A 24,421-nucleotide genomic window follows, 5' to 3' on the forward strand; every position below is an offset into this window, starting at 1 on the left:
TGTTTGAAAATGAGTCTTCATGTATTTCTGGGCCCACTGCAACCGTTTCTGCTTGTGAGCATCGGTTAGGGGTGGCTGAATAGTAGGTTTATACACGACTGCAAGCCTCTGGAGGATCCTACACCTTGAGGTTTGTGGGACTCCAGAGGCACCAGCAGCTTCAAATACCTGTTTGCTGCTTTGTAATGGTATTTTAGCATCTGCTCTCTTAACTGATGAACTTGTCAGGCAGAAACCTTCCTTATTATGCCTTTAACTGCATGAACCCATCTGTGCTCTGAATCAGCCACACTTTTCTTCACAGTACGATGATCACGCTTAAGTGTCTATTTGACACTTTTCCACAGCAGAGCTCCTTTTTCTTTCCCATATTGCTGAAACCTGTGACCTGCTTAATAATGTGGAACGTCCTTCTTAAGTAGTTTTCCTTTAATTGAGCTCACCTGGCAAACTAACTATCACAGGTTTCTGAGATTGATTTCAGTGATCCAAAGAGCCCTGAGTCACAACACCATCCATGAGTTTAATAGAAAAATTTTTTTTGAATGTTTATGACACTAAAATCCAATTCGCAAATAATTTGGAATGCGGTGAAGAATATATGGAAATTAAACTTTATGAAGGAAATCATGGGGAAAAGGAGCTTTTCTCAGGGATTTCAGTTTTTTTAAGTGCACCTGTTAATTTAAGGGGAAGTATTTTACTTCGTTGCATTTTAAAAAGCATTCCTTACGGATACAGAAAAATTCAGCTTAAAGTAGAACAAGAAGATTCAGCATGAAACTTGACTTTTACCACACATTATTGGTAGTAGCACAGATGAGAGAAGGAGTCCACATAAGGAATAAGGAAATGCCATTAAACTTTACAACCCCTCTGTAGCTACTCAGTACAATAAGTAAACTTTACATGATTTTTTTTAAACTTGAGTAGATTTATAAACCCTTTTCACCCTCTGTGTATTTTACTCAAATTCAAGTAAAGGCCCATGTGAATTTTTCTTCCCATTCCTGACACAACAGTGAGCAAAAACTGCACTTTTTTAGTGTCTGCCATTCTCTCTCTCTCCCTCTCTCTTATTGGTCAATCTAGGTTATGTAAACAGTGAAATGCGAGCTTCCTTTCCTCACAGGAGGAGGCGTGGCTCCACACCAGATCTGTGGTAGTGTGGCAAAGGTGAATGTGAGTGTCAGTTTGTTCATGTGGTGTCAGCCAGTCCTCCCTTCACTTTGCTGCTGTCACCGCCTCCTGTCTCCTCCCCCGCCTCTCTCTGCTGCCCCTCCCCCAGCCTCTGTAGTAATGTGGGTTAGTGTGTGTAGCCATGTGAGGCTGGAATTGTACCTTCCGCCCTTCTTGTATGTATGTAGGATAATCCTTCATCAGCCACATGGGTTTAAAAGGGTCTTCAGGTTCATGGGTTGTTTTGAAACAGCCCCCACCCTTTCTCCCTGCTGTTATGTCTCATTTTCATTCTTGTTTTACTGAAGTTATCGTCACTCTTTCATGTGTCTGGACTGTTCTTATCATTATATTATGCTTTTTTCCCTTTTAGCAGAATTTCTCACCTTTTTTTTCCTTCCTTTCTCACATTCAAAGCTTGTCCCTCCTCCTCCCTACGCTGCCTTCCTGTCTTTTATGTTAGGCTCTGTCTCTGACACAAAAAAAATTTAATTTTTCTTTAAAACATGCTCCAAAATTCCTCATTCTGTCCTCAGCTTTGATGGTTTCACATTAACGTGTAACTGAAATTTACCGTCTGTGTCATTTGTGGTGTTTATGGCGTGTTTACGGCCTTTACGATGTGCGATATCGTCCCATGAAGCCAAACGAGAAGTTTCCGACGCGTGCACTGACCAGAAAGTAGTAACACATGACTTTTTTTTTTATCCCTGCTTCTTTTTTTCTCTTTTTTTTTACCCTCTTCTGCCTTTTCGATGAATTTTCTCAATTTCTTGCCAATATTGTTTGAAACTGCAGCTTTCTCCATGTTTGCCAGTGCTCTCTTAGCATATTTCTCTATTGGCAAAGCCACAGAACAACATGCCAGTCCTGCTACAGAAAAATGGCCTTTATTTATTTTAATGTAATTTTAGAATGTGCCACTTAGGCAACCAAATCAAAAAATTATTTATGAGGTTTGGATACTTACATTAAAGGTATAAAATGTCAGGTTTTTTTTTTAGTGAAATTTCTAAATTGATTTAAACAAGGACTTCTGTTATGTTGTATGAATTTCGTCAAATTTTATAACCCTAACCCTAAATTGTATTACTTAATATTCTGACAGTTTCAAGCCAGAAAACATCTTAATATAATAGTTGTAATGGCCCATTTCTTACTCCAGCACCAGCCATGAAAGCCTCTGTTACAGACACTAAATGTTTATCAATGTTGTAGAAACGCTGGATGTTACATCATAGATTGCTTCTTAAGGATGCTGCTGTATCTCTCATGTTCTGTGCTGGTTTCTTGAGATGGACCATCATTATTTTCTGTCATCGACTGCAAGTTCTGCTGCCCAAGACTCCCTTGTAACACGTAAGGCTAGCCACACACTACACGGTTTTAAGTCCAGTTTGAGGCTATATTTTCTTCCCTCAGGATTAAAGGGGTATATCGTAAGTGTAGTCTCACTGCAAACGATCAACAATTTGCTGCAACTGTAGTCCCGTTTGATCACACGAGATTCTGCTAAATCCCTTATGTGGGGAATCTTCACTCAGATTGTGGGCAGGTTGGCAGGTGTGTGGTCTTCAGTGATCTGGTGGTCTGGCTGAGCCATTTAGCATTCAGAGGATTAAAAGATATAAAATTTAAGTCTGTGGTCTCCAACATTTTGGAAATGGTTTAAGATTTGAAAATGGTCCAGTGTTTGGTCAGCCTGACTCCACTCTGCCCAGCCCACTTAATGTTGTGGCAGCACTAGACATCAGATCAGCTTCTGCTATCTACGTGGCTTACTTTGTATTTAGAAAGAAGGATCCAGGTCAGGTCAGGTCTAAGTAAAACTGCACTCTAGAAAGTGTATCTACTACACAGTAACTCACCATTTTTATCATGGATGAAGTCACAAAATGAGGGAGAAAAGCTGTTAAAAGTGGCTTCAACCCTGATAGTTACTCTTAAAGTGTTGTGAAATTGCTGGTAAATATTCAGAATGGCAATTTCAAGTAAGATTATTAATTGAAAGTTGTTTTCAAGTCAGTTAACATGATTCCCCTAAATTAAAAACACAAAATGATGATAAGAGAGTGTGATGTATACATAGTGAAGGAGAAATGTACTGATATTTACAGAATGAATAAAACGGTCTAAACAACAAAGTTTGTTTCTTTCCACTCTGGCTGTGCCGCTTTCTTCTGCTTTTGTTATTTAGTGGAAACTAGCAAATAGCCTATAGAAACACTGATGCAATACCGCCAGTTGAAATTTTTAAACTGTAGAGTGAGAAACACCCGCAATGTTTCAAAATAGCAGTTTAAAACTTTTTTGCAGCAGAAATGTTAATCATGCAATCATTTAAATGCTATTTTTTTTCTAGAATAATAAAAACAAACTTTTGTCATTTTAGCATGTTTTTCTTAATCCAGATAAGGATGACATGAAAATAGTTACTCCTTTCAATACATCAGTTCATTTCAAAATTGTAATAACCAGTTAAAATTATCCCAACTAGATTTTTGTTTGTTTTCAAAAAATGTAAGCCATATTTTTGTCTTATATTTAATTGGTTTTATGAGGAACTTTGAATATTAAATTGCAAACACATTGTTGATTACCTTCCCAAATTGTTGAGTCCTAGTTTTAAGACTGATTAAAGTGGTATGAAACCTTTGATTTCTATGTGTTTTGTAAGTTACTGACTATAAGGGTCTTCAAAATTCCTACCCCATCTGTAGTAAGTAAATCTTATGTTGTGCAATTTTAATTGAACAGAGTCCTCAGTTTAAAACAAGACATAAACAGATGAGACTCCAGGCAAATGAATTTATAAAGTTATTGTATTGTATTGTATTGTATTGTATAAGTAACAGAGCTGGGCCAGGCTGAGCGGTGTGTCTCTCCTTGTCATCTTTTGTTGTTGTTTTGATTGAGAGCCTGCTGGTGGCAGAATTTACATGCCAGTTTAAGTGTCGAAAAAGTGCTTCAAAATTAATCTTATTGCAATGTCAGGCCATGCAGTTATATAATCACATAAAAGCTTCAGAAATGCCTACTGAAAGGCCTTTAGGTTTAAGATAGTGCCACTGTTGCACTTTGTAGAAGTATTTTTAGTTTTTGTAAAAAAAAAGTTATTTAAAATCAGTACAGTAAAAACTTGTTTACGTTACTAAATATTCGTATGTTCTGAGTTGAGAAATACATCTTAATACATCTCCTTGATAACAGAGCAAGCATGGTACCATGTTTTATAATCACAACTTTACATTTTTACCAAATTGTGCAGCACTAAAGTGTAAGATTTCTCTGACGTGGAAATGTGGGAGTGCTTTGCTCAGCACTATTTCAGCCAATGGAATGACTATATAGAAATAATCCATCTTCTTCCTGATGCTCTGGTTTGTGTTTGTAGTGCATATGATGCTTCAGTTTAATTTTTTTCTGTTTTATTTGCAGTCAAAATCTCCTCACATGAGCTTCAAACTTAAACCTTAGTTAGTTCAAAGTGATTAGGATTAGTTTTCATGTTTTCAAAGCAAGTTAAAGTTGCTTTTCAAGCATGTCATTTTTCCTTTGATTGTGGTCTTTTTTTCTGAAAACTCTCAAAGTACAGATGCCATTTGTATTTGGAAGCTATTTACAGAATCAAAATTAAGTTCAATTCACATGCAAAGAATTAAACTTGGTAAAAAACAGCTAACATAGAAGAAGAAGAAAAATATCAAGAGGCTGATAACAGATATTAAGAGGGTAGAAACTAAACAGATTATTAAAGAATAATATTGTAGCAAAATTAGAATTAGAAATACAATATGAACATCACAGAAGTGTACAACTGTGCAAAAAAAGGGAACATTTATAGATGTGCAGGTGTATTGATGAATAGGTTATAGTGCAATTTTCTAAAGGAGTATTACACACTTTTTTCCCAAAGAAGTGAAAGTTTTTGCTAGATCCCATAGAGGTGACAAGAAATTGACAGAGTGACAGAGTTATCATTTGCATCCCCATATATGTCCTCTATGTCCTCCCCATTATTCCATTCTCTTTTCATCCCTGCATCCCTCCTGTCACTCCATATTTTCCTGTTTGGACCTCATTACCCCTGTTACCTAAGGCAGCCTCTCCAAAGTGGGTGTGGTCTGCTGACATCACGCTCTCCTATGTCAGTTGGCTGGGGGAGGGAAGAAAGAGAGAAAGGAGGGAGACAGGAAGAGAAGCCAGAGCGGGGGGGTTTCCTACACGCGGCAGGCTGGGGCAGCTTTAAGTGACCCATTGTTTTGTAATTGTCCCAATGGCCTTCTATCCTCACTGGAGTGCCGGTAAAGCTGAGAGACGAGACTCCAGTGTGATGTAGAGAGCCTCACACACAACTCGGTTCAGACAGAGCACAGAGGAAGTGTGTTAGCAGTGTCAGGGAGGAGCACAAACAGCTGGACTGAGTTTCTAAGAGTGAAAGTGTGAAGGCAGCATGGACCCTTCACCAGAGTAGGACACTCACAAAAACTTTGAACCACATGACATGGGTGAGTAGCTCAAAACGGTTTCACTCATTGCTTCAGTTTCTAACAGCTTTTCTGACTTGTTTAGTTTTTTCTAATCTGCTCGTGTTTTTTCTCCTCTAAGTGTTAGTTCATATTTTTTCATCGCTGTTTCTCTACACAACTGTTTAAAAATGCAGACAGGAATGGGGGGTTTCTATAACACTGACCTAGATGTGTTGCAGTGCCAAGTCTGTGGCCGGGCCATTCAGGCAGAGTAGAGCTCAGAGGTTTCATAAGGCATGTTATGAAATAGATGCATGAGTTGTCCTTGTGCCAAAAAATATATGTCCTTGTCTGGGTTCACTTCAGTTTGAACCCACTTAGATAAAACACAAGAGTTTGTGTAAATATCTGCTTGAAAAGAAGATGACTTTCCAACACATTTAATGCCTTTCCTATGGAGCAGAACTAGGAGCAAAATTTATTGGGATCGTTTTTAAAGAGGTGTATCCTGTTGATTTCCATAATTACTCTCCAGGTCTATGGAAAAAAAAACTCTTAACTAATTATTTTAATAGTCTGTAGGGGTCAGATGATTTCGCTTAAAGACACAGGGCTGCATAGTAAGACAGGATTAATGTTATACCACACAGAAAAATGTACATATGTGTATTTTGTATCTGACTTAAAAGAGGATTGTGGAAAAAGTTCCTACACATGTAAATACTTACAGTTTTACACTTACAATAGTTACTATGTGGTATACTTTCATACAGTCACATTCATTTTTTTTATAAATTATCCAGCAGTACTGCAGTGGCCTGGTAAACTCAAATTGGGATTATTTTGATTCATATATTGCAATTGTGATATGAATTTTTGTTTTGAAGGGGACAATCATTTTATGTCTCTCATTTTCATTTAAAAAGTACGTAGAAAAGTTAGAAAAATAGGATTTTGTTACAAACTATTCCAGAAAAAAAACAAGGCAGTCTGACACCAAGTCTAACAACTGTTCATCCGAGACACCGTAAATCTCAAAACAGAAATACATGCAGAAAATTTCTTAATAAAATCAAACTTCTGTTTAGGGCTAGGACATCAAAAGTTAAAAGTTAAAAACCTGACCTGTAAAACCTGATTACAAACTGTTTGATAAAGCTGAGTAAACAGTCTGCTAACAGGAAGAAAGCTCGTCCTCCATGGAAATGTTATCGTAGCTTACGTAGCTCCGTTATCTGTGTAAGCTACATTGATAACGTAGCTACGTGGTTGATGGAGCAGAAACTAAACTCGCAAAGCAGTTATGTAAGCCACATATCAAAATTACCTGTGTAACTATATTATCTACTTAGATACGTTAGCTTTAGCTACATTTGCTGAAGCTTATGTTGCTCAAGCTAAATAAACTAAAGATCACAGAGCTACATAACTAACATAGCTACATAGTTGATATAGCTCAAGCTAAGATCACAAAGCAGCTATGTAAACTACATAGGTATTTTAAGATAGCTTTAGCTACGTTTTCTAAAGCTCACATTGTAAAAGCTAACTTAGCCACATTGGCTTATGTAGTGAAGTTAATTATGTGTAGCTATGCTAGCTTTAGCTAAAGCTTGCCACAGTTTTTGTGACAATTCGAAAACTGATCCATGCATAATTTAATCCCGGATTAGACCCCAACCTTTTTTTTTTGTTATTTATTGAATATTTTGTAGTCTATAATAAAGTTGAATTTTAAAAAAGAGATTTTAAACTGGAAATATGTTGTACTTGCTAATTACGGCACTTCCTTTTTGAGACGTACAATGTCTCGGATGAACGGTCTGTGAGAGTGGACATCAGAAATGTACGGTCTGGGGGCAGACCCCTCTCAAAAAAATGACTCTTTAATGTTTGCGTAATGTGCAGAACACAACACCTCTGCTTCAACAAAAGTATTAAATTAATTCTGAAACAGATTTCTTGTTAAGGAAGTGTTGCACCTTCTGCAGTTTGAAAATTGAAGAAGGTAATACTTTGATTTAATCTTCATTTTTGAAGTAAATACCAAGCCTTAGTTTAAACTTGCTAGTTTTGTCTCAAAGCCTTAAAGACAAGATAGACTGTTTATTAATTTTTGACTTTATCTCCATTCTTCTTTTCAGTTCAATGCCAAGACAGAGCTACTGTGTACTCTGATCCCAGACAGCTTAAATTCTAGTGTCATGTAAGCCCGTATGGGTTGGGTGTGTGATTGTGTGTATACCACAATAATAAAAGTTTTTATATTACTGTGTAGTCAGGCTGTTCTAGCCTTTGTTTTAGTGTCAGTCTTGTTTAAGGACAGGTGGTGAAAAGAGTTGAGTCATTTGCATATTTGAAACAGTCTGACAAACTGGAGCTAACGTTAAGTATAGTGCAGCCTGTATGACCTTTCAAGTGTAATGTTTGCTCAGTAATGTCACATACTTGTGTTCCGATGTTTTAGGATTATCCTGCACTCTGTTATACAAAGCAGGCATGTGTGCATGGATCGTGGAGTTACTTTGCGTAGTGTGTGGGTATTTCAGGGACCTTGACACTGACATAAATTCCTTCTCTGTGTCCTTCATTCTGACCCACACAAAAGCACACATACACTAAGTGTCTGGGCCAGTAGGGCCACGTCTCTGTCATACACAAGGGTACATGTGTGAGAGGTCAATTTTTTTTCCCATGACTCTTCATTTAGAAGACTTGCATGAAGAACAAGATTTGAAAAGTTGCATTTCTGCTGGAGAGAACATTGTTCTTCCTCCAGTGTCACCTTAGTTGAAGTTTTCATGGATTTTATCACCAAGGACTACTAATCTCTGAAAGAGAAGTCAAGAGAATTCAAGATCAGTGCAAAGGGAGGCATGTATGAAGTAGGTACAGCTATCTTAATACAAAGCACCTCTAAATGCTCAATGAGCTGCTTTCACACATGTACAAGTCCTCAATTTCCTCAACTTTTTTAGTTGCCCTATTAAATAAATGCACAAAACTCCAGTAAATGTCCTGAACCTTGCAGGATGTGCTGTATACATGAATGCAAACAGATAAATTTGTCACCTACACTTTACCTGAGGGTTTTCCTGCCAGTCAAGGACCCATCACCTCTTTAAGAGAAGTCGTGGCCCAAATTTTTTATAAATTGTCAGTTTGGACCCTAAACCCAAAAAGAACAAAATGAGACAAACTTTATAAAAAAGCAAATCATTACAGGAGGACATGCATGCATACAGTACATCATATTTAACTCCATTTTCCCAATTTTAGCTGCATTTTTTTTTCTGGCCACACTTCTGTGACCCACTGGAAAGAGCTTTGCTCACTTTTGGGTCCTGACCCACCAGTTGCAAGAACTTGGGATGAGCTGATACGAGACACAGAAATTAATATTCAAGAAAATTCCCTACGAACGAGCAGGATGGTGTTGATATCCTGCAACTGATGTGCAATTAAGGCAGCATAGTGAAACGCACATTGTAATGAAACCGCTTCATTTGCCAGTACGATATTCTCTGTTTTCTAGTTGATACGGTGAATATGTGAAACAACACATGGCACATGGCAATGAAAGCTGGGACAGGCTCCAGCCCCCCGCGACCCCTAACGGGATAAGCGGAATAGAAAATGGATGGATAGATGGAGGGACGTATAGCTACAGAGCTTATCCAGGGAGGTGGTCATTGAAGTCTGATTGGCTATCCCAAAATTCCAAACTATGATTGGCTATGTACTATTTCAGAGGCATGACTTTTACTTTAATCCGGTTCTCTGACTGTATATCGTTGGCTTCCTGTAGCTCTCTTTGCATGAGATACTTGCCTTTTTTAGTTCTTGAAACTTAATTTAACATTTAAAGTCATTAAAAATGAAGCCAAAGATGTCTGGCTATACCACTGCTACATGTAGCATTGATTTCAAGGCAAATATTTTCATAAAGGTATCTGTTGGAATATGATGATTCTTTATGCTATAAAGGAGGAGGCTGGGGTGGAGGAGGATACTCTTTGCCAGCAGCAGCAGTGTAGTTCATCAGCATTAATGCAAGCAGGGATTAGTGAGAAGTACGCCATATGTAAATTCAGCACTGTGTTGAGAGAAAGAGCTATGATTGGCTGTAGGAGCCAGGAGGCGATAATTGGGATCCACAGGCTGTCAGCTGATCATCACTGGGTTTATGACTACCGTGTCCTGCATGAACTAATGCTTAGCTTGACTCATCCATTTCAATTTTCATACTTTTGTACCATTTCAGCTGTTTGTCCCAGTATTCATTTTTTTATATGAGGAGGGCCACTTGGCTCCTCTATGACTTTGGCTTCTCCTGCATATTTCTTTATTGCTATTTACTTTAACATCATGCAGTGCATGCAGTATATCTTGCATTCCTTCTGCTTTTCTTTTTCTTCTTGTTGATAAATGCAAGAAAATAATAAATAAAGATAGAATGAAAAGGCTAGGGTGAGCTGCATGTGTAAGCACAGACAACAGGTTTTTCACCCCGACCGCTGATATTTCAGGGTGTGTATTGGTGAAACAGTTTAAAGAACAGTTGTAATAACAACGAATATATCTGTTATCTGACCTACATTTTTTATAATCAAATAGTGATACTTAGAAAAGTAATTAATAATCCAATCACAATGTTGGTTGTTTTACAGCATGGGTGCAGACATCATGTCCGTGTTTGTAGCTCAAAGTTTTATCAGAACCCCCCTTTTTCTTAACTGACACACCAACCGGCAGCATGACTGTGTGGGCGTCTGCTTCCGTACATGCTCTGTACATGTAGTCCTAACTGTGTGATGGAGGAGGGTTTTTATTTTTTCAAAGAGAGGGAGGAGTGAGAGATAATCGGCAGTAGCAGTCCCCCCTCAGTGGGGCCCCAGCACCAGCATGAAACGTTATGTAAGTTTTTCAGCTGCCAGCTCTGCTGCTCTGCCTCTGCCTCACATTCACATTGCTTTTGACTAGAGCGGAGCACAGAGAGCAGTCAGCCAGTAGTCACTGAGTCAGTCAGTCACTGAGGCAGTAGACTAAAGAGCAGCTGAGTGTAAAACAAGGCTGCGAGAAGGAGAATTACACCTCCTCTTTACTTCTTTATATAGTTTTTACCCTGCAAGAGGAGGCGGTTGTGAGAGTTTGAGAGCAGAGGAGGACAGAGGAAAGCAGAGAGGAGCAGCTCTTCTCTTTTCTTTGATAACCATGCTTCTCCTGGACGAAACAGAGTCATTTGCAGGTAGGTGGCATCATCAATGGAGCCTTTAATAGCAATGTGGGCTAAGGGATGAACCCCTGATCTTTGGGGAAAGAGTAGAAAGTGTGCAAGAAAACGAAAAGCAGTGTTGATTTTAAATGTTGCAATTTAAGAAAATACAAAAAAATGTTGAAAGTTTGGAGGTTGAGAGGTGTTGAAAGAGGTAGATATAGGCTACTGCAGAGAAGCTGCTTGTCTGCAGCATCTTTGGTAGGAAAAAGTGGTAAAAACGAAAGATAAGGAGATATACCAAAGTAAAAGGGGGTTCTTGGGGGCATAATTGTGAAAACTAGTTTTAAAAGTCGATAAAACGTGCTACAGGTGTTGATTAATGCATATTAAGTTACTTAACGTGGTTGTGTAACACAGGGCTCATAACTACCGAAGCCTGCACGGTCAAGCCTTCGCTTTTCAACTCTCTTTCACATAATTTCCCTCCCTTTTAAATTAAATATACGAGTTTTTCACATTTAAGTTATTTCCCTGTCCAATTCGACTCATTTTTCTACATTTTTCCTCGTTTCTTCCTTCATCTTTTTTTGCCGGTGTCTCCCTTCGCGCGTGCCCGGCTGCTTCTCTCTCGTGTTGTTGTCTCACGAGCCGCGCTCCCATTGGCTGTTTCTAGGGTTACCTTAACCAATGCCGGAGCTTGATTGGTGAGTGCGGGCAGGCTCTGGCCATGCTGGATATGTGAGCATGTGGAGGCAGGAAAACATATGGTTCATCAGACCAGTGGGTTAGGGGGGTAAGCGCGTGAGGAGAGGAGGCAGGCGGGGACAGGGCGCCGCCGCAGTCTGCACTTTGTCTGGATGAGCGACGGAAAAACCTGTGAGGACCCTTTTTAATACCATTTCTTCAGTTAAGCCACAAAACAGACACAGAGCAAATTTCCTACCGTAAGAAAAGTAGCAGCAGCCTTTTAGAGCCAACGAGCGGTATTTTGTAAATTCAGACAAAGACTTTGACAAAGACACCAAAGTATATTAACTATTCTATCAATCTTGACTTTGCAAGGTTTACCTTGTCTTATTTTGAAGGGCTGTCTACGCATTGTTATATTTGATGTTTCTTTGTTGTGCGTATTAAACGTCACCCTGCTTATGTCAAAGCACTTTAAAAAGCCACTTTTACCTTTGAGTTTCGTGATTTTACCTCCCCATTCGATCCGCTACTGTGAACCTATCTCTCACAAAATGTAAGTCAGTAAATACAAAAAAGCAAGTAAAGGCACTTTTTGTCCTAACTTCATCAAACATCTTAATATGCAGGCTGTAAAAAGCTGGAAGGTATCATTAAATGATAAATTTAGGTCAAGTTTGCACCAAAAAACTCCTTACTTACTGTTTCGTGTTAAGGACAGCCTTACCCTGTTTCATTGCCTTACATGACCCATGTTTTGCACCCGGCAGCTATAGCAGTGAACACTCCCTTATTGAAGCCATAAGTCAACATTTCAGCTTCAGTTTATCTTAACTTTTAAGCTGTAGTTGAAGCTGTTTGGTGTCCTGACTGTATCGTACATGTTTTTGTGTCTGGTAGTAGAAAAAGTGTGAGTTTTTAAATTCTGGAAGTGTTAATACTGTTAGAAAAGCAGTTAAAATAAAAGGACTGCTAAAAAAGCGGCATGAAACCAAATGTATATGAATGAGCATAGACTTCAGGACTGATGTGCATTCATTTGGTAGATTTCCTTATTTAGCAGCTCTGAACTGATCAGTTGAAGGTTTAGAGTTTCTGTTTTTTTCACTGTGAATCGTGTCCTCATTTGCTCTGGTTCCTCTCAGGGTGCACAATGTTCCGCTGCCTCAGCCTCTCACTGTGTGTGCTTTTATATGAAAAAACTCTCAGGGATCCGGCATAGTGACGAAACTAATGTGTCTACATGTTTGTGATTCTTGGGATTGCTTTCAGTGTTTGGCTGGCTGTGAAAAGAGACACTAGACGCCTTGTCATTGCTGCAATCATGGCATGTAGATAGTTAAAGAGTTAAAAGAACACACTGTTCTCCCTCCCATCCATTGTACCGATTATATGTGTGTGAGTGTATGTGTGCGGGTTTTTTTATTCCACTCAGCCTCCTGTGAGCACAATCTGTCCATCAGTGACGAAGCCCTTATTGTAAGAACAAAAAAAGTGAGTCAGTGTTACAGCAGTAACTCTTTTGTGGTACAATGAAACAGGAAGGAGTTTGTTTTACTGATTTCATGTCGGTTTTTTGAAGCTGTTGGGTCATAATCTGCAGGTCAGGAACAACCTGTCCAGCTCAGACCAGAATCAGAGTCACAGTGTTCAGAGCCAGGAGCTTGTGTTGTCTGGCTGCTTTCATAACAGCACAGAGAAAAGGATGGAGGATGTAGGCTTCGCCGGGTCGACCACATGGCTCATATTCCCACTTCCCTAATGTGGTCTTTGTAAATCCCCGTCCTGTGAGATCTGCCGCCGCTTTCTTTGTTCTCCTTTAATGTAAATTGCCATCTTTCAAGTTCTCTGTCATTTTTTTCCTTATCATGCTGCTGCACAATGCCATTCACTTTGTTCCTCCCTTTCCTTGTATCATTCTTCTTGTTTGTTTGTTTTCAGACTTTTCAGCCCAATTTATTTCAGATAGTTTACCCCCAACAGTCTAAATATTGCAACTTTTTTGAAATTTCTCTATTGGGACGCATCAATACTCGTAATACACAATTCAACATGTTCCACAGTGCTTTGTTCACATTTTTTAAAGCTTTTGGTAGATCCTCTTATCGTAATTCTCTGACACTGAAAATACATTATGTACCTTCATTGTTACTTTAAGTATCACCAACTCACACTTTTTAATTTTTAGGTTGTAGAAGTTCAAGGCACCGGTTTAATGAAAGAATAGTCCAATACATATCTACATTGAATAGATTAAGATTTGTTATTATTTTTATTAATTATGTGTCTTTAAAGATGCATTAGTTGTGACAGTTTGGTTTCACCATTGGCATATGTTATTCTAACCATCAGTATCAGCCCAGCGTGGTTGTTCTTTTGGTGAAAGTCTACTATGCCATTATTTTCTCTCATGTTTGACCATGGAACGAGATCAGAGTTTGTCCATCAAATGACAAAACACCACTGCCTGATTATAAAAAACTTTTTTGAATCAAGTGTCAGTTGTGCTAAATATCAGCAGATAAACATCTGCTACTGATATCTGATCATGCAATATTATTTGCAAATGGCAACAAGGCAGGTAACAGCTTTTACCGATGTTAAACTAATGCACTGGTGCATCCCTATAAATTTTCTTGTGAGGTATTGTTACATCCTTTTCCCTACACTTGACCTTTTGTGTTTATTTATAGATAGTTGCACTGTGGGACTCCTGAATGATGCATATTCTCTATCCTTACCACAATAAATAGGACAAAACAGTTTACACTGTGTAAAATCAGAGACAAAGTTTTGGATACAGGTTGAAAAAGTGCCTTTTTATCATATGATTTTTAATAGCTTTCCAAGATTCCATTAAGAAAGTCCCTGAGACATTATACATTTATGTGGCCCAGCCGTGCTCCTACACAGAGTTACATATCAGTCATGTGATCAAAACATCATGAGGGCAGTCGAGTAAAGCCGGATCCATTCTTGTTATTTCACATCACCACCAAACCTGATCACAACCAGCATCTTTGTTACGAGTCTGTGGAGCCTTTGTTTGTGTTAAACCAGATTAGAAATTCATTCACATGACTGGTTTATGATTTAAAATCAAAGCTTGAATATGTCATTTTATGTACAGAGAATATTAAGAAATTCTCCACATAATCTCCTCGACCTAAACTATGACTTAAAATGTTTGTAGGCTCACTTTTTAATGAAGACTACACGAAGACTAGCTAAAAACAGATTTTTGATGACTTAAACTCTGATAAAGAGTAAGTTGAGTTTTTGTTGGGCAGTGAAAATCTATGACATGAGAGAGCACAAGCTGTTTGGTAGGGTCAGTCTGCATCTGTTCTGCCTTTAAGCTGTAGAAAGAAGGATACCAGGTTGCATAGAACACAGGAGTGAGATAAGAACCAGGGTCAGGAAAAGAGAAGAATCATTTTGACTTAAAGTTTTGACTACAATGTTAGGACTTATTATGGACTAAAACTGTTTTAAGACTAACACTGTAGAAATAACTAAAACGTGGCCAAACTTAAAGTGCATTCAAATATAAAGAATAAACTAAAACTAGCTGTCTTTTTTTTTTTTTTTTTTTTTTTTTTACAAAAGAAATGATAAATCCAAAACAAACCTAAGATTCATTTAAGGCCCAAGAACAGTCTGATCCTCTATGAAGGCCTTGGGATGTCAGTCCTGTTTTTCTCCTACTGTGCCCATGACTCAAAGCCAGAAGCCTTAGTGGCTGTGATCAATAAAGCTCAATTCAAACACATTATTTACTTGAATATACTGTTCAAATTTCAGTAGCAGCATTCATTGTTGGGAAGAAGCACTAAAATATTCTTTAAGCTTTAAAACTAAGAAACCATTTTATTCAACATCAGTTGACAGTGGGACTTCCATCCAGATACATCACAAAATTTCAATGCATTTCTAGAAATTTGGCAAAAGATAATCCAATTTTATTCGTGTTTTCATCCTCGACTGTTATACAAGTATTAGGAGTCAACAGGTGGAGAAGTGTCTCTACTCATGAAATAAAACCAGCAGAAGAAGGATCAGCTGTGTGTTGCTTTATGGTCTAAATACTGTCTTGAAATCTAGTTAACGAAACCCTAGCTGATTTTATCAGCATGAATGAAGAGTTTTTCAAACTTTTTGATGAAACAAACCAGCTCTTGAAAGGGTTTTCACAACAGCCTTAGGTGCTGACTTAAGCGTGTTAATCCAAAAACGTCATTCACTAAATGTGTTTCCACTGTAAAAAGTCGCAGCTTGCTTTTGTGAATACGGCAATTTTTCCACCTCCTTCAAGCTTATAAACTTTGTTACATTTTTTTTTGTTTTGTTTTGTTTTTTTTTTTAATTTGCAGAGTTTCCAGTCGTTATTTTTATTTACAATGTGCATAAAAGTAGTAGTAGTAAACCCCACTTATGTCATTGCCTTTCCCTCCTTATGCTAGCCCACCAGCGTTGATAATGCTGTGGTTTGGAGCTCTCATGTTTTTTTTCAGTAGTAAAACAGTGTAGTTCATTCATTGATAAACTGGCCCTGCAGTATATGAACACCAAGTGTAACCCCAGAGTAATGACCAGTCTTAAAACATCATTGATTCACTGAAATGATTCAACAAATTCACATGACAGCTTGTGCAACACTGAGCTGAATCCGTCGCTGCAGCTAAGGCGAACAAAATGCTCTGATCAAATCGCCTCTCTGATTAGGTGGTGTGTAGGTGAGTTTTAGCATTCAGACGTGTGTGCATGTCCGCCTCTCACTCCTCCTCCTCCTCCTCCTCCTCCTCCTCCTCTTCCTCCTCCTCCCTCCACAGCAGCAGTGACACACTGGCCTACAAACAGAGTGTTCCACCTCGCCTCACCCCCCTCTGCTCCCTCTCTCTCCCTCTGACCGTTACTGTCTCTCTGTTCTCTTTTCCCTTCTCCGTGTTCTCCTTTCCCTCCGTCATCATGGCTCTGCAGGAGGGTTTCATAACTCACCTGCCTCGCTCTAATAAAGCCGCCTTAATAACTCATTCAGGCCAGTCTGTTACATAAGAGAGGTGTGTGTGCTCATGTCAGTTTATATGTGTGTGCCGCATGAATCTTTTTGATTTTGTCTTTCCTGAGGCGGGTTATGTAACCCAGTTAAAACTTGGTTTGTCTTGGAGAAGAAACAACTGTTTTTCCACAAGTATTTGGTCTTTGGTTTTGGCTTTCTGTTCTTTTTTAGCTCTGTGGTTTGAGTTTCTACGTCTGATGCGTGTGATTTTTCTCCTCATTTCACCCCAGAAGACGCTGCATTCAGTTCAAACAAAACACGTGGATGAGTGATTTATTATCATCAATTTAAATGTTATTTATGAGTGTGATAATCCACCAGTTTGTCTTTTTTTCCCACCTCTGCCAAGGCTTTGTTTTCTTAGGCAGGTTTAATTAAGAAGAACTGGTTTAATCTGGTTTTTATCAGAACTAAAGCTTTGGAAATGACAGGTTTATGTTGTACAAAGAGAGAGTTTGTCTTAATACCAGCATGCTTAATGGAACACACAGTATGGATAGATGTTTTGATACAACGGCAACTGAAAATAAAAGTCAGAGCCCCTTAATGTTTAGTTATTTATAATGTTTAATAACCAAATATGCAGGCAAACTCATGTACCCTGTTTGAATTGCACAAATACATCAGGTTCCCATCAGGTTTGGTATCTTTTCTCGTTTAATCAGGGCTTGATGACATTTTAAAGTTTGCTGTGCAGGAGGTTGATACTGGTGGAAAGGAAGTACTCAGTTTAGCATCCATTACCGTCAGACAGTATGACAGCACAGTATTACTTTGGACTGAGCGATGCATTGGTGCACTGGGAGTAGCATGCAATCATAACTCAGGCTTCAGCTGCTACAAGAAAGTTTTCCTCTTCATCTGCTCACATCAGAGCTGAAAAGTGCTCCCAAACTTTGAAGCAAGTCCTGGTTTGAAAAATATTTATCCAGTGTGAAAATCTGTGGTGGGATCAGCAGAAATAAAGTTTCAGGCTGGGTAGTGCACTATCTTAAATTCTAACGTAATAGATATCGTGGTAATATTCTCGACTGAAGTAACAAAACCTCAGCGTGCCAGCGTGTGATTGAGAAGACTGAGCTTCAGTCAGACATGTCACATTACAGGGAATAATAAGAGTTTTTACAGCTGATTTAAAACATGCTAAAACTCTTTGCCCCCACTTAATAAAGCAGAGAAAAGAAAGAGGCAGTCAGGTTAAAGATTTCTAGTTCTAGCTGAGTAAAACAGTCTCTGATTTAGTTATTTGTATTTGATTAGTATTATTTGTATGGATATTTTCTTATGAACACAGACATAAAAATCCATGCAGAGTATCAACAGGTTTATCAATATAAATAAAAATTGACAAACCCCGTCCCTACTTTTTAGATGGGTTTATCTTTCTGTCAAATCTACACCGCTGTGAGCACTTCATGCCTGCACTGGTGCCAGTTGACCCTGAAATATTCCATCCTAATGCAATCCAGCAGCACAGTTTTTCTGCCAGTTCCTGGTCCTGCTACCCCATTTCATGCTTGTTTGTGCACAGGACACCATGGCAAATGAGATGGAGCTTACATTGTTAGAGTTGAAGTTCATAATTTTTGACACCAGTTGATAAAACTGCAATTTCTGCAAAGAAGAAAGAGCTATAGAGAAGAGCTATTATTGGCCTGATATAGGTATTGGAAGATATTAGCTAAAAGAGGCAAATATCTATATCAGCAGATATCAAAATTTCTACCGGTATTAAAATCCGATATTTTGGCTGTGAATATCAGCATATATCGACTGTGAAATTTGGCCTTAGATAATAAGTCAATGGAGTTTTAGGCTGGACCAGGAGACCTATGAATCCTAGACATGAATGCTATGCTTTATCATGTTTTAGTGCAATGTAACCACCACATTTCCCTCTTGAGATATTCAGTCATTCTAATTCTGTTTCTCAAGTACAGACACGCACAGCAACATACAGAATTACTCTCCTTCCCCTGTTAGGTGTTGTTACGCTTTTTGTGTTACAGAACATCCACAGCCTCAGATTAGTCCCCAGCTCCTCTGCTCAGTTCAGTTTTTCGATTTGAGAAATGTCCCTATTATCTGTGATCCTTTTTTCTGGACAGAGCTGCTTCTTTTTACTGAGCATCTAAATATCTTTATTTGAACATGAACTTTTTGCTGCTTATTCTAATTATTCAAAGTTACAGAGAAATGATTACTCAACAAGTGGTTTAGATGTCCGGAAATTGATTCTAAAAAGAGTGAGAACTGGTTTCTTTTCTCACTTTTATGTAACTTCTACTGCCTCTTCTTGTTTTCTGAAGCTGCTTTCAGAGAAAGCAAGCAGTGTGGAGAAATCTCCGTCCTTTATGTTCACCTCAAATCACTGGGATAGTTTCCTCATAGCGTCAATAAAAAAACAGTCATAAAGTGAGAGAACACTATGAACTCAGCTAAACAGCAGGAGCGAGGTGGAAAATTTTGACACACTCATGCGTACACATGCTTTTACACTCACAGACAGACAGTCATCCCAGCATATGTGCCTCCGTGTGCGTTTATTACTATCTATGTCTAGAAGTCTCCATGTTCTGTAAATGTCACTGTGTTCGTCTGTCTCTGCCGGCCCCTGTGAGTGTGACGCCGTGCATCTTTGTGTGTGTGCGTACAGGACATGAGGTTCTTGTGAACATGCTGGTTGTGTAACAGCCAGAGGCAGCCGTTACATAAGCGTCCCCCCTCGTCCGACCAGCCTCGGCGTCGGTGGCCTGTCTGTCTGTTCGAGAGCAACTTTCTGTCTGAGTGTGACTGAGACTGGTGTGTCTGTGCTTAAAGCACATCATCTTATTGTGTGCAGCAGCCTCTTCAGGCACAGTGCGATGTATTAAGAAGGAAATAATGAGAGGTTTTTGTGAGCTGCAGGCTGACCTAGACTCTTCACACAACCTACTGACCTCATTAACACCTTTACTTTCAGCCGTGACCGTACTCCATTTTTGTTCATTGACTTTCTGACCCTCCACTGACATTTTAACACAAACACTCCAGTGAATTAGACCAGGCTGGTTACTTACTGTCGGATAACATCAGGCTTCTGTTTCCTGATCTGGTCTTTTACGTCAGTTTCTTGAATTTCTTGTATATTTCAGTGGCAAATTCAAACAGTAAACATACTTTTTCCTGTTGTTTCTTTATTTTTGTGAACAGTTAATAATCTTACTATTTGCTCACTTTATTTAAAGTCTTTTTACATCAACAGTCTTTTATGATAATCAATAGAAACAATAGCTATTTTTTAAATAATTTTTATCCTTTTTATCCATTTCATGCAACATGCTTTCCATCCAGCCATCCTTTTTCTTCCACTTATCTAGGGCTGTGTTGTGGTGGCAGCAGGCTAAGCAAGTCCCCCCAGACATCCCTCTCCCTATCAACATTATTCAGCTCTTCCTCATGGATTCTGAGGCATTCCCAGGCCACATGAGATATAAAACCCCTCCATTAAGTCCTGTGCCCTGGGGTCTCTTTCCAGTTGGACTCACCCAGACCTCCAGTGGGAGGTGACCAGGAGACATCCCGATCAGATGCCCAAACCACCTCAACTGGCTCCTTTTGAGTGGAAGGAGCAGCTCTATTTTGAGATCTGAGCTCCTCTGTGAGACTGAGCCCAGACGCACTCCTGAACAATCTCATTCCGGCCGCTTGAAGCCACAGTCTTAATCCTTTGGTCATTTCCCAAAGTTCATGGCCATAGGTGAGGGTTGGAATAAAGATCGACTGGTAAATTGAGAGCTTTGCCTTCTGACTCAGCTCCCTCTTCACCTGGACGGTACGGTACAACATCTGCGCCAGTCCTCCCACCGTCCATTCTCCCCTTACTCATGAACAAGACCCTGAGATACTTGAACTCCCTCACTTTGGCCAAAGACTCACTCCCCGACTAGCAATCCACCATCCCCAGCTGAGAACCATGGCCTTGGACTGCAACATGTTTTCTGAGTTTTGAACCGATAATGTCACACATTTAAAAAACACCTTGGGGTGTTGGTGGTTGGGTTGCGCCCCGTGTACTGTGACAGCCTGGGTTCAGGTCCAGCCTGTGGCTACTTTCCAGCGTGTCTCTTTGTTTTTAAAAGGTTGCTGGATGAAAAGTATAAAGAGAAAAATCCAGTATATTCAGTGCAGGCTTCAAATTTCCAATTAAGATGAACACAGCCTGGATTGTGTGTTAGTAAAAAAGCCAGACTTGATGAGCACCCCTCCTTGTATTGAGAACTGATGACAACAAGGTTCCAGTGAACACTGTTCTGGTCAGACAGATGAAATTACACCCTGTAATGACAGCCGTATACCCAGTGTCTCAAGGTCATCCTGCCCTATGAGACGTTATTCTGTTTTATAACTCAACATTGAAAGAAGAAGATTATGTAAGAAATGGGACAAGACGGCCAATGAGCGTGCTCAAACACGCACCTGGAATAGGAGTGGGGAGACAGGTAGAGTAGGAGCGGAGGCAAGGAGAAAAAAGAGAGAAAATGCATTAAAAGGCAAGAAGACTGAGATGACCGGAAGATGTTTAAATTTCAGATGAAACAAGGAGGTGGGAAGGAAATTCAGAAAAGTACTTCCAGGTAGGAGGAGGAGGATGAAGAGGCGAGGGGGGAGAAAGTCTCAGTGGGAAGAATCAAAGATTAGGAGAGAAAGGAAGTGGAGGAGGAAGAAGGAAATATGAATTCGTAGGATTAGATGGAAAAGGGAGTGGAGTAAAACTAAAGTTTGTTTGTTTTCTATTTAACTTTTAGATTAATGTTTATCCAAGCATTTCTTTGCTTCAGGATGATGAAGTTATCTTTATTGGGACTCTCTTCTTAAGCATTGCCCTAAAGCTAATGGAAGTGGCAACAGAAACCACTGTCTCAGTCTGCCATAATAACTGTTGGATTTCTTGCATATGAAAACAAGAGTAAAAAGGAGCATTATTACTTTCACCACTGCCCATTAGGTCACACTGGATAAACTTCATCTCCATCCGCTCAATTGTGGTGAGTTTTCCAGACTTGTGAGGATTTTCTGCTGACATGGAGGAGTCACCCTTTGGAAAAAAGTTGCCAGCTAGTGGCGCCAGAAAGCTTGTCCACCTAGTTGGTGAAACAAAGTGAGATACAAGTGATAAGAGGACGCCTGAGGGTCCTTCAAAAATTTTGTGCATATAACTCTTAATTCCCTGCAATTTGATGGAAACTTATTGAGCAAAACACAGAGTTGTTGGTTCAGCCACAAAATGTAAAAATGGGTTGTTTTATATATTTACTGCAATTTCATTCATAACTTAGATTGAATGTGAACCTTCAGAGTTTCAACTGTAGGTCACAAACCTTCACCAACAGCTAAATATAGAGTCATCAAAGACAACCTGCTATAAGGAGATTACGCCTTTTTGTTGCAAAAACATTTTGAATGTTAAATTACTTAATTTTGAGTTGATACACCACTGAAATTAATGTTAAATGCACAGTAAAAGCAAGTAACAGTTTGTAAGTCAAACTAATTTATGAAGTCAATAATAGGAAGAAGGTAGCCAGCTATTAATAAGACCATTTTTAGCTGCCACTTAAAGCCTGTACCTGTTCTGTTCACATGTCCACTGACCTTGAATTCACAAATTTTAGGATGGAACTAACTGAAAAATATTGTGTGACGATTTGAAAAAAAAATCAGCCATTTGAGTTCAAACATGCAAATGTTTGTCTAAATTTTCACCGATGTTGTGCAAGTGCGCAAACAGATCATCACAGGTTTGATCTTGAATCCCATGACTTAGTAGAGTTAAAAGTTCTTAATTTTGAACCTTTTTCAGCATATTTTTACTATGCTTTTAAGATTGAATAAGTATATACATGCTTATGAAATGTCAGCAGTCAGTAAGACCATTTTTAAGGATTACCCAATCATGAACCCTTATTTCAAACTTGCCATTTTTATCCTCAGACTGTTTGCAACAAAAGCTGCCCTATCACTGCCCATTCAGAAGACAGAAGTTATGAAATTCCTCTAAAGTTTCCAGAACACGTTGGATAAAAAGCAAAGAACAGAAACCTTTATGGCTCCAAACTGAACATTTTTCTCAGTGTCCTGCTTCGTCTGTTGTACAAATGATTCGATGACTCAGGTATGCTTAATTCTGTATCCCTCCATTTCCTGTCTACTTGCTGGAGTACCCTGTCGTGCTGAATGACCTGTGTGTCCTCTGTTTGCGAGTGTGTGACGTGAAGGATTCTCTGCTGTGTCGTAGTAAATATCCGCTGTCATCGGTAATCTCCTTACGTAGATGGCAAGCGAAGGACGGGAGGGCGAGACCCAGACAGACAGATTTGTCCACTCCTGTCCTTTTTATTTATTTATTTTCTGTGACTTATTTTCAGCGCTCTGGCGGGTGAGTCACAGGGAGGAGAGGCAGAGAGCGGAGGCAGGAAAGTTTGAGATTAAAGATGGGGTTTGTTTTTGAAGGAAAACCACTGGAAAACACACATACACACACACACCCACACACACACCCCCCCCCCCCACACACACACACACACCTGAAAACAGTGGATCCTTGGTTCACTAGTTCAGTATGTGTGAACTCTGCTGTGTGTTTGCATTGAGTGACAAAATGGAGCTGGTATGTAGGTCAAGAGCTCAGGAACTAATATTCTCTGTGGCTGTAAATGTAGGCATGTGTGTTCGTCTCCCAGGTGGCCCTCAGTGTCTGAGGTCATAAATTTGGGTGTAAAAAAACGGACGCTGGTGATTAGGACCTTTGATCAGTGAGAGCTCCAAAATGTTCTTCAAATTTTGTTTAAGTTGGTTTGACAGGTTGAGACTCATATAAAAGGGTTCTGGTCAGCTATGTTTTTGTCTTCTGATGGTAAATAAATTCAAGACTTTCTCCACTTTTAAAGGGTTTTAAAAACTAATGCAGTTTTTGTTATCAGAAAAGTTAAGTTTGAAAGCTTCTTGTTAAACAAATTTGCATATTGAATCTAATTGATCAGGATTGTTGACAGATAGTTGAATGTTTTCTTTCTGTAGTCTTATAAAAGATAAAAAATGTAATTTGATTATATTTGTCCTCTGATAAAAAAATATATATATTTTTTTGTTTTTTTAGGATGAAGTTTTGTACTTCATTAAAATAGAAAACACAAAATACTGAGTAAAGAACTAACATCTAAGGGAGGTTCTAGCTCAAAATGAAACCAGACAGTTGTTTGACTTTGACTCCACAATAGTGCATGCAAAATGACTCCACGTTGTATCCCAGAATAGCATTCATTATTTATTTGAATTTATTCCCGATCACAGTTACACACATAGAACATAAAAACTACTACAAACACAAATGAGTCATATCCAGGCCACAGAGCAGTAAGTCATCTGTCAAAACATCTGCAACCTGATGTATGTTCCTTCAACACCATTCATTTATTTTAAAAAGATTTAAAGACACTAGCCGGGCCAGATACTCCAGGCTGCAGGAGCAGCGTACCTGAAACTTGTCTTGACCATTTCAAGACAAACTTTAGGCACAGGTAGCAAAAGTACATTTTGTGACTGGTACAGACTTTAGCTGCCAGCACTTTTCATGTGAATAAAATCACACAAGTATGAGGGAAGCAGATTAAGTAAAGCCTTATACATAAGGATATACCATGATTTTACTTTATTATAAAGGTGGAGATGCATATTCTCATGCCAGTAAGAAACAATCATATTTTACAGTACAACTCCTCAGGAGCTACAGTAACCTTTAGATTAAATACTTTTTACTTTTATCCAGGT

General features: G+C 39.0%; 1 protein-coding gene across 5 annotated transcripts in view; it reads left to right on the plus strand.

Annotated features, from left to right (window-relative positions):
• LOC121517966 (helicase ARIP4-like) overlaps positions 1–24,421 on the plus strand; it is a 125,807-nt gene that overhangs the window by 60,958 nt on the left and 40,428 nt on the right. Inside the window, exon 1 of one of the 5 annotated variants that reach the window (XM_041800095.1) lies at positions 5,555–5,687. The exons of 2 other annotated variants lie outside the window; for them this stretch is intronic. In XM_041800095.1, the coding sequence (XP_041656029.1) occupies positions 5,684–5,687 (4 nt within the window). In that variant the 5' untranslated portion in view covers positions 5,555–5,683. Of the gene's footprint in view, positions 1–5,554; positions 5,688–10,619; positions 10,897–11,619; positions 11,743–24,421 lie in introns of those variants that run through there. 2 more of the 5 variants (XM_041800093.1, XM_041800094.1) reach the window with 2 other exon arrangements.

This window comes from Cheilinus undulatus, linkage group 11 (genome assembly GCF_018320785.1).
Source record: "Cheilinus undulatus linkage group 11, ASM1832078v1, whole genome shotgun sequence".
Lineage (NCBI taxonomy): Eukaryota > Metazoa > Chordata > Actinopteri > Labriformes > Labridae > Cheilinus > Cheilinus undulatus.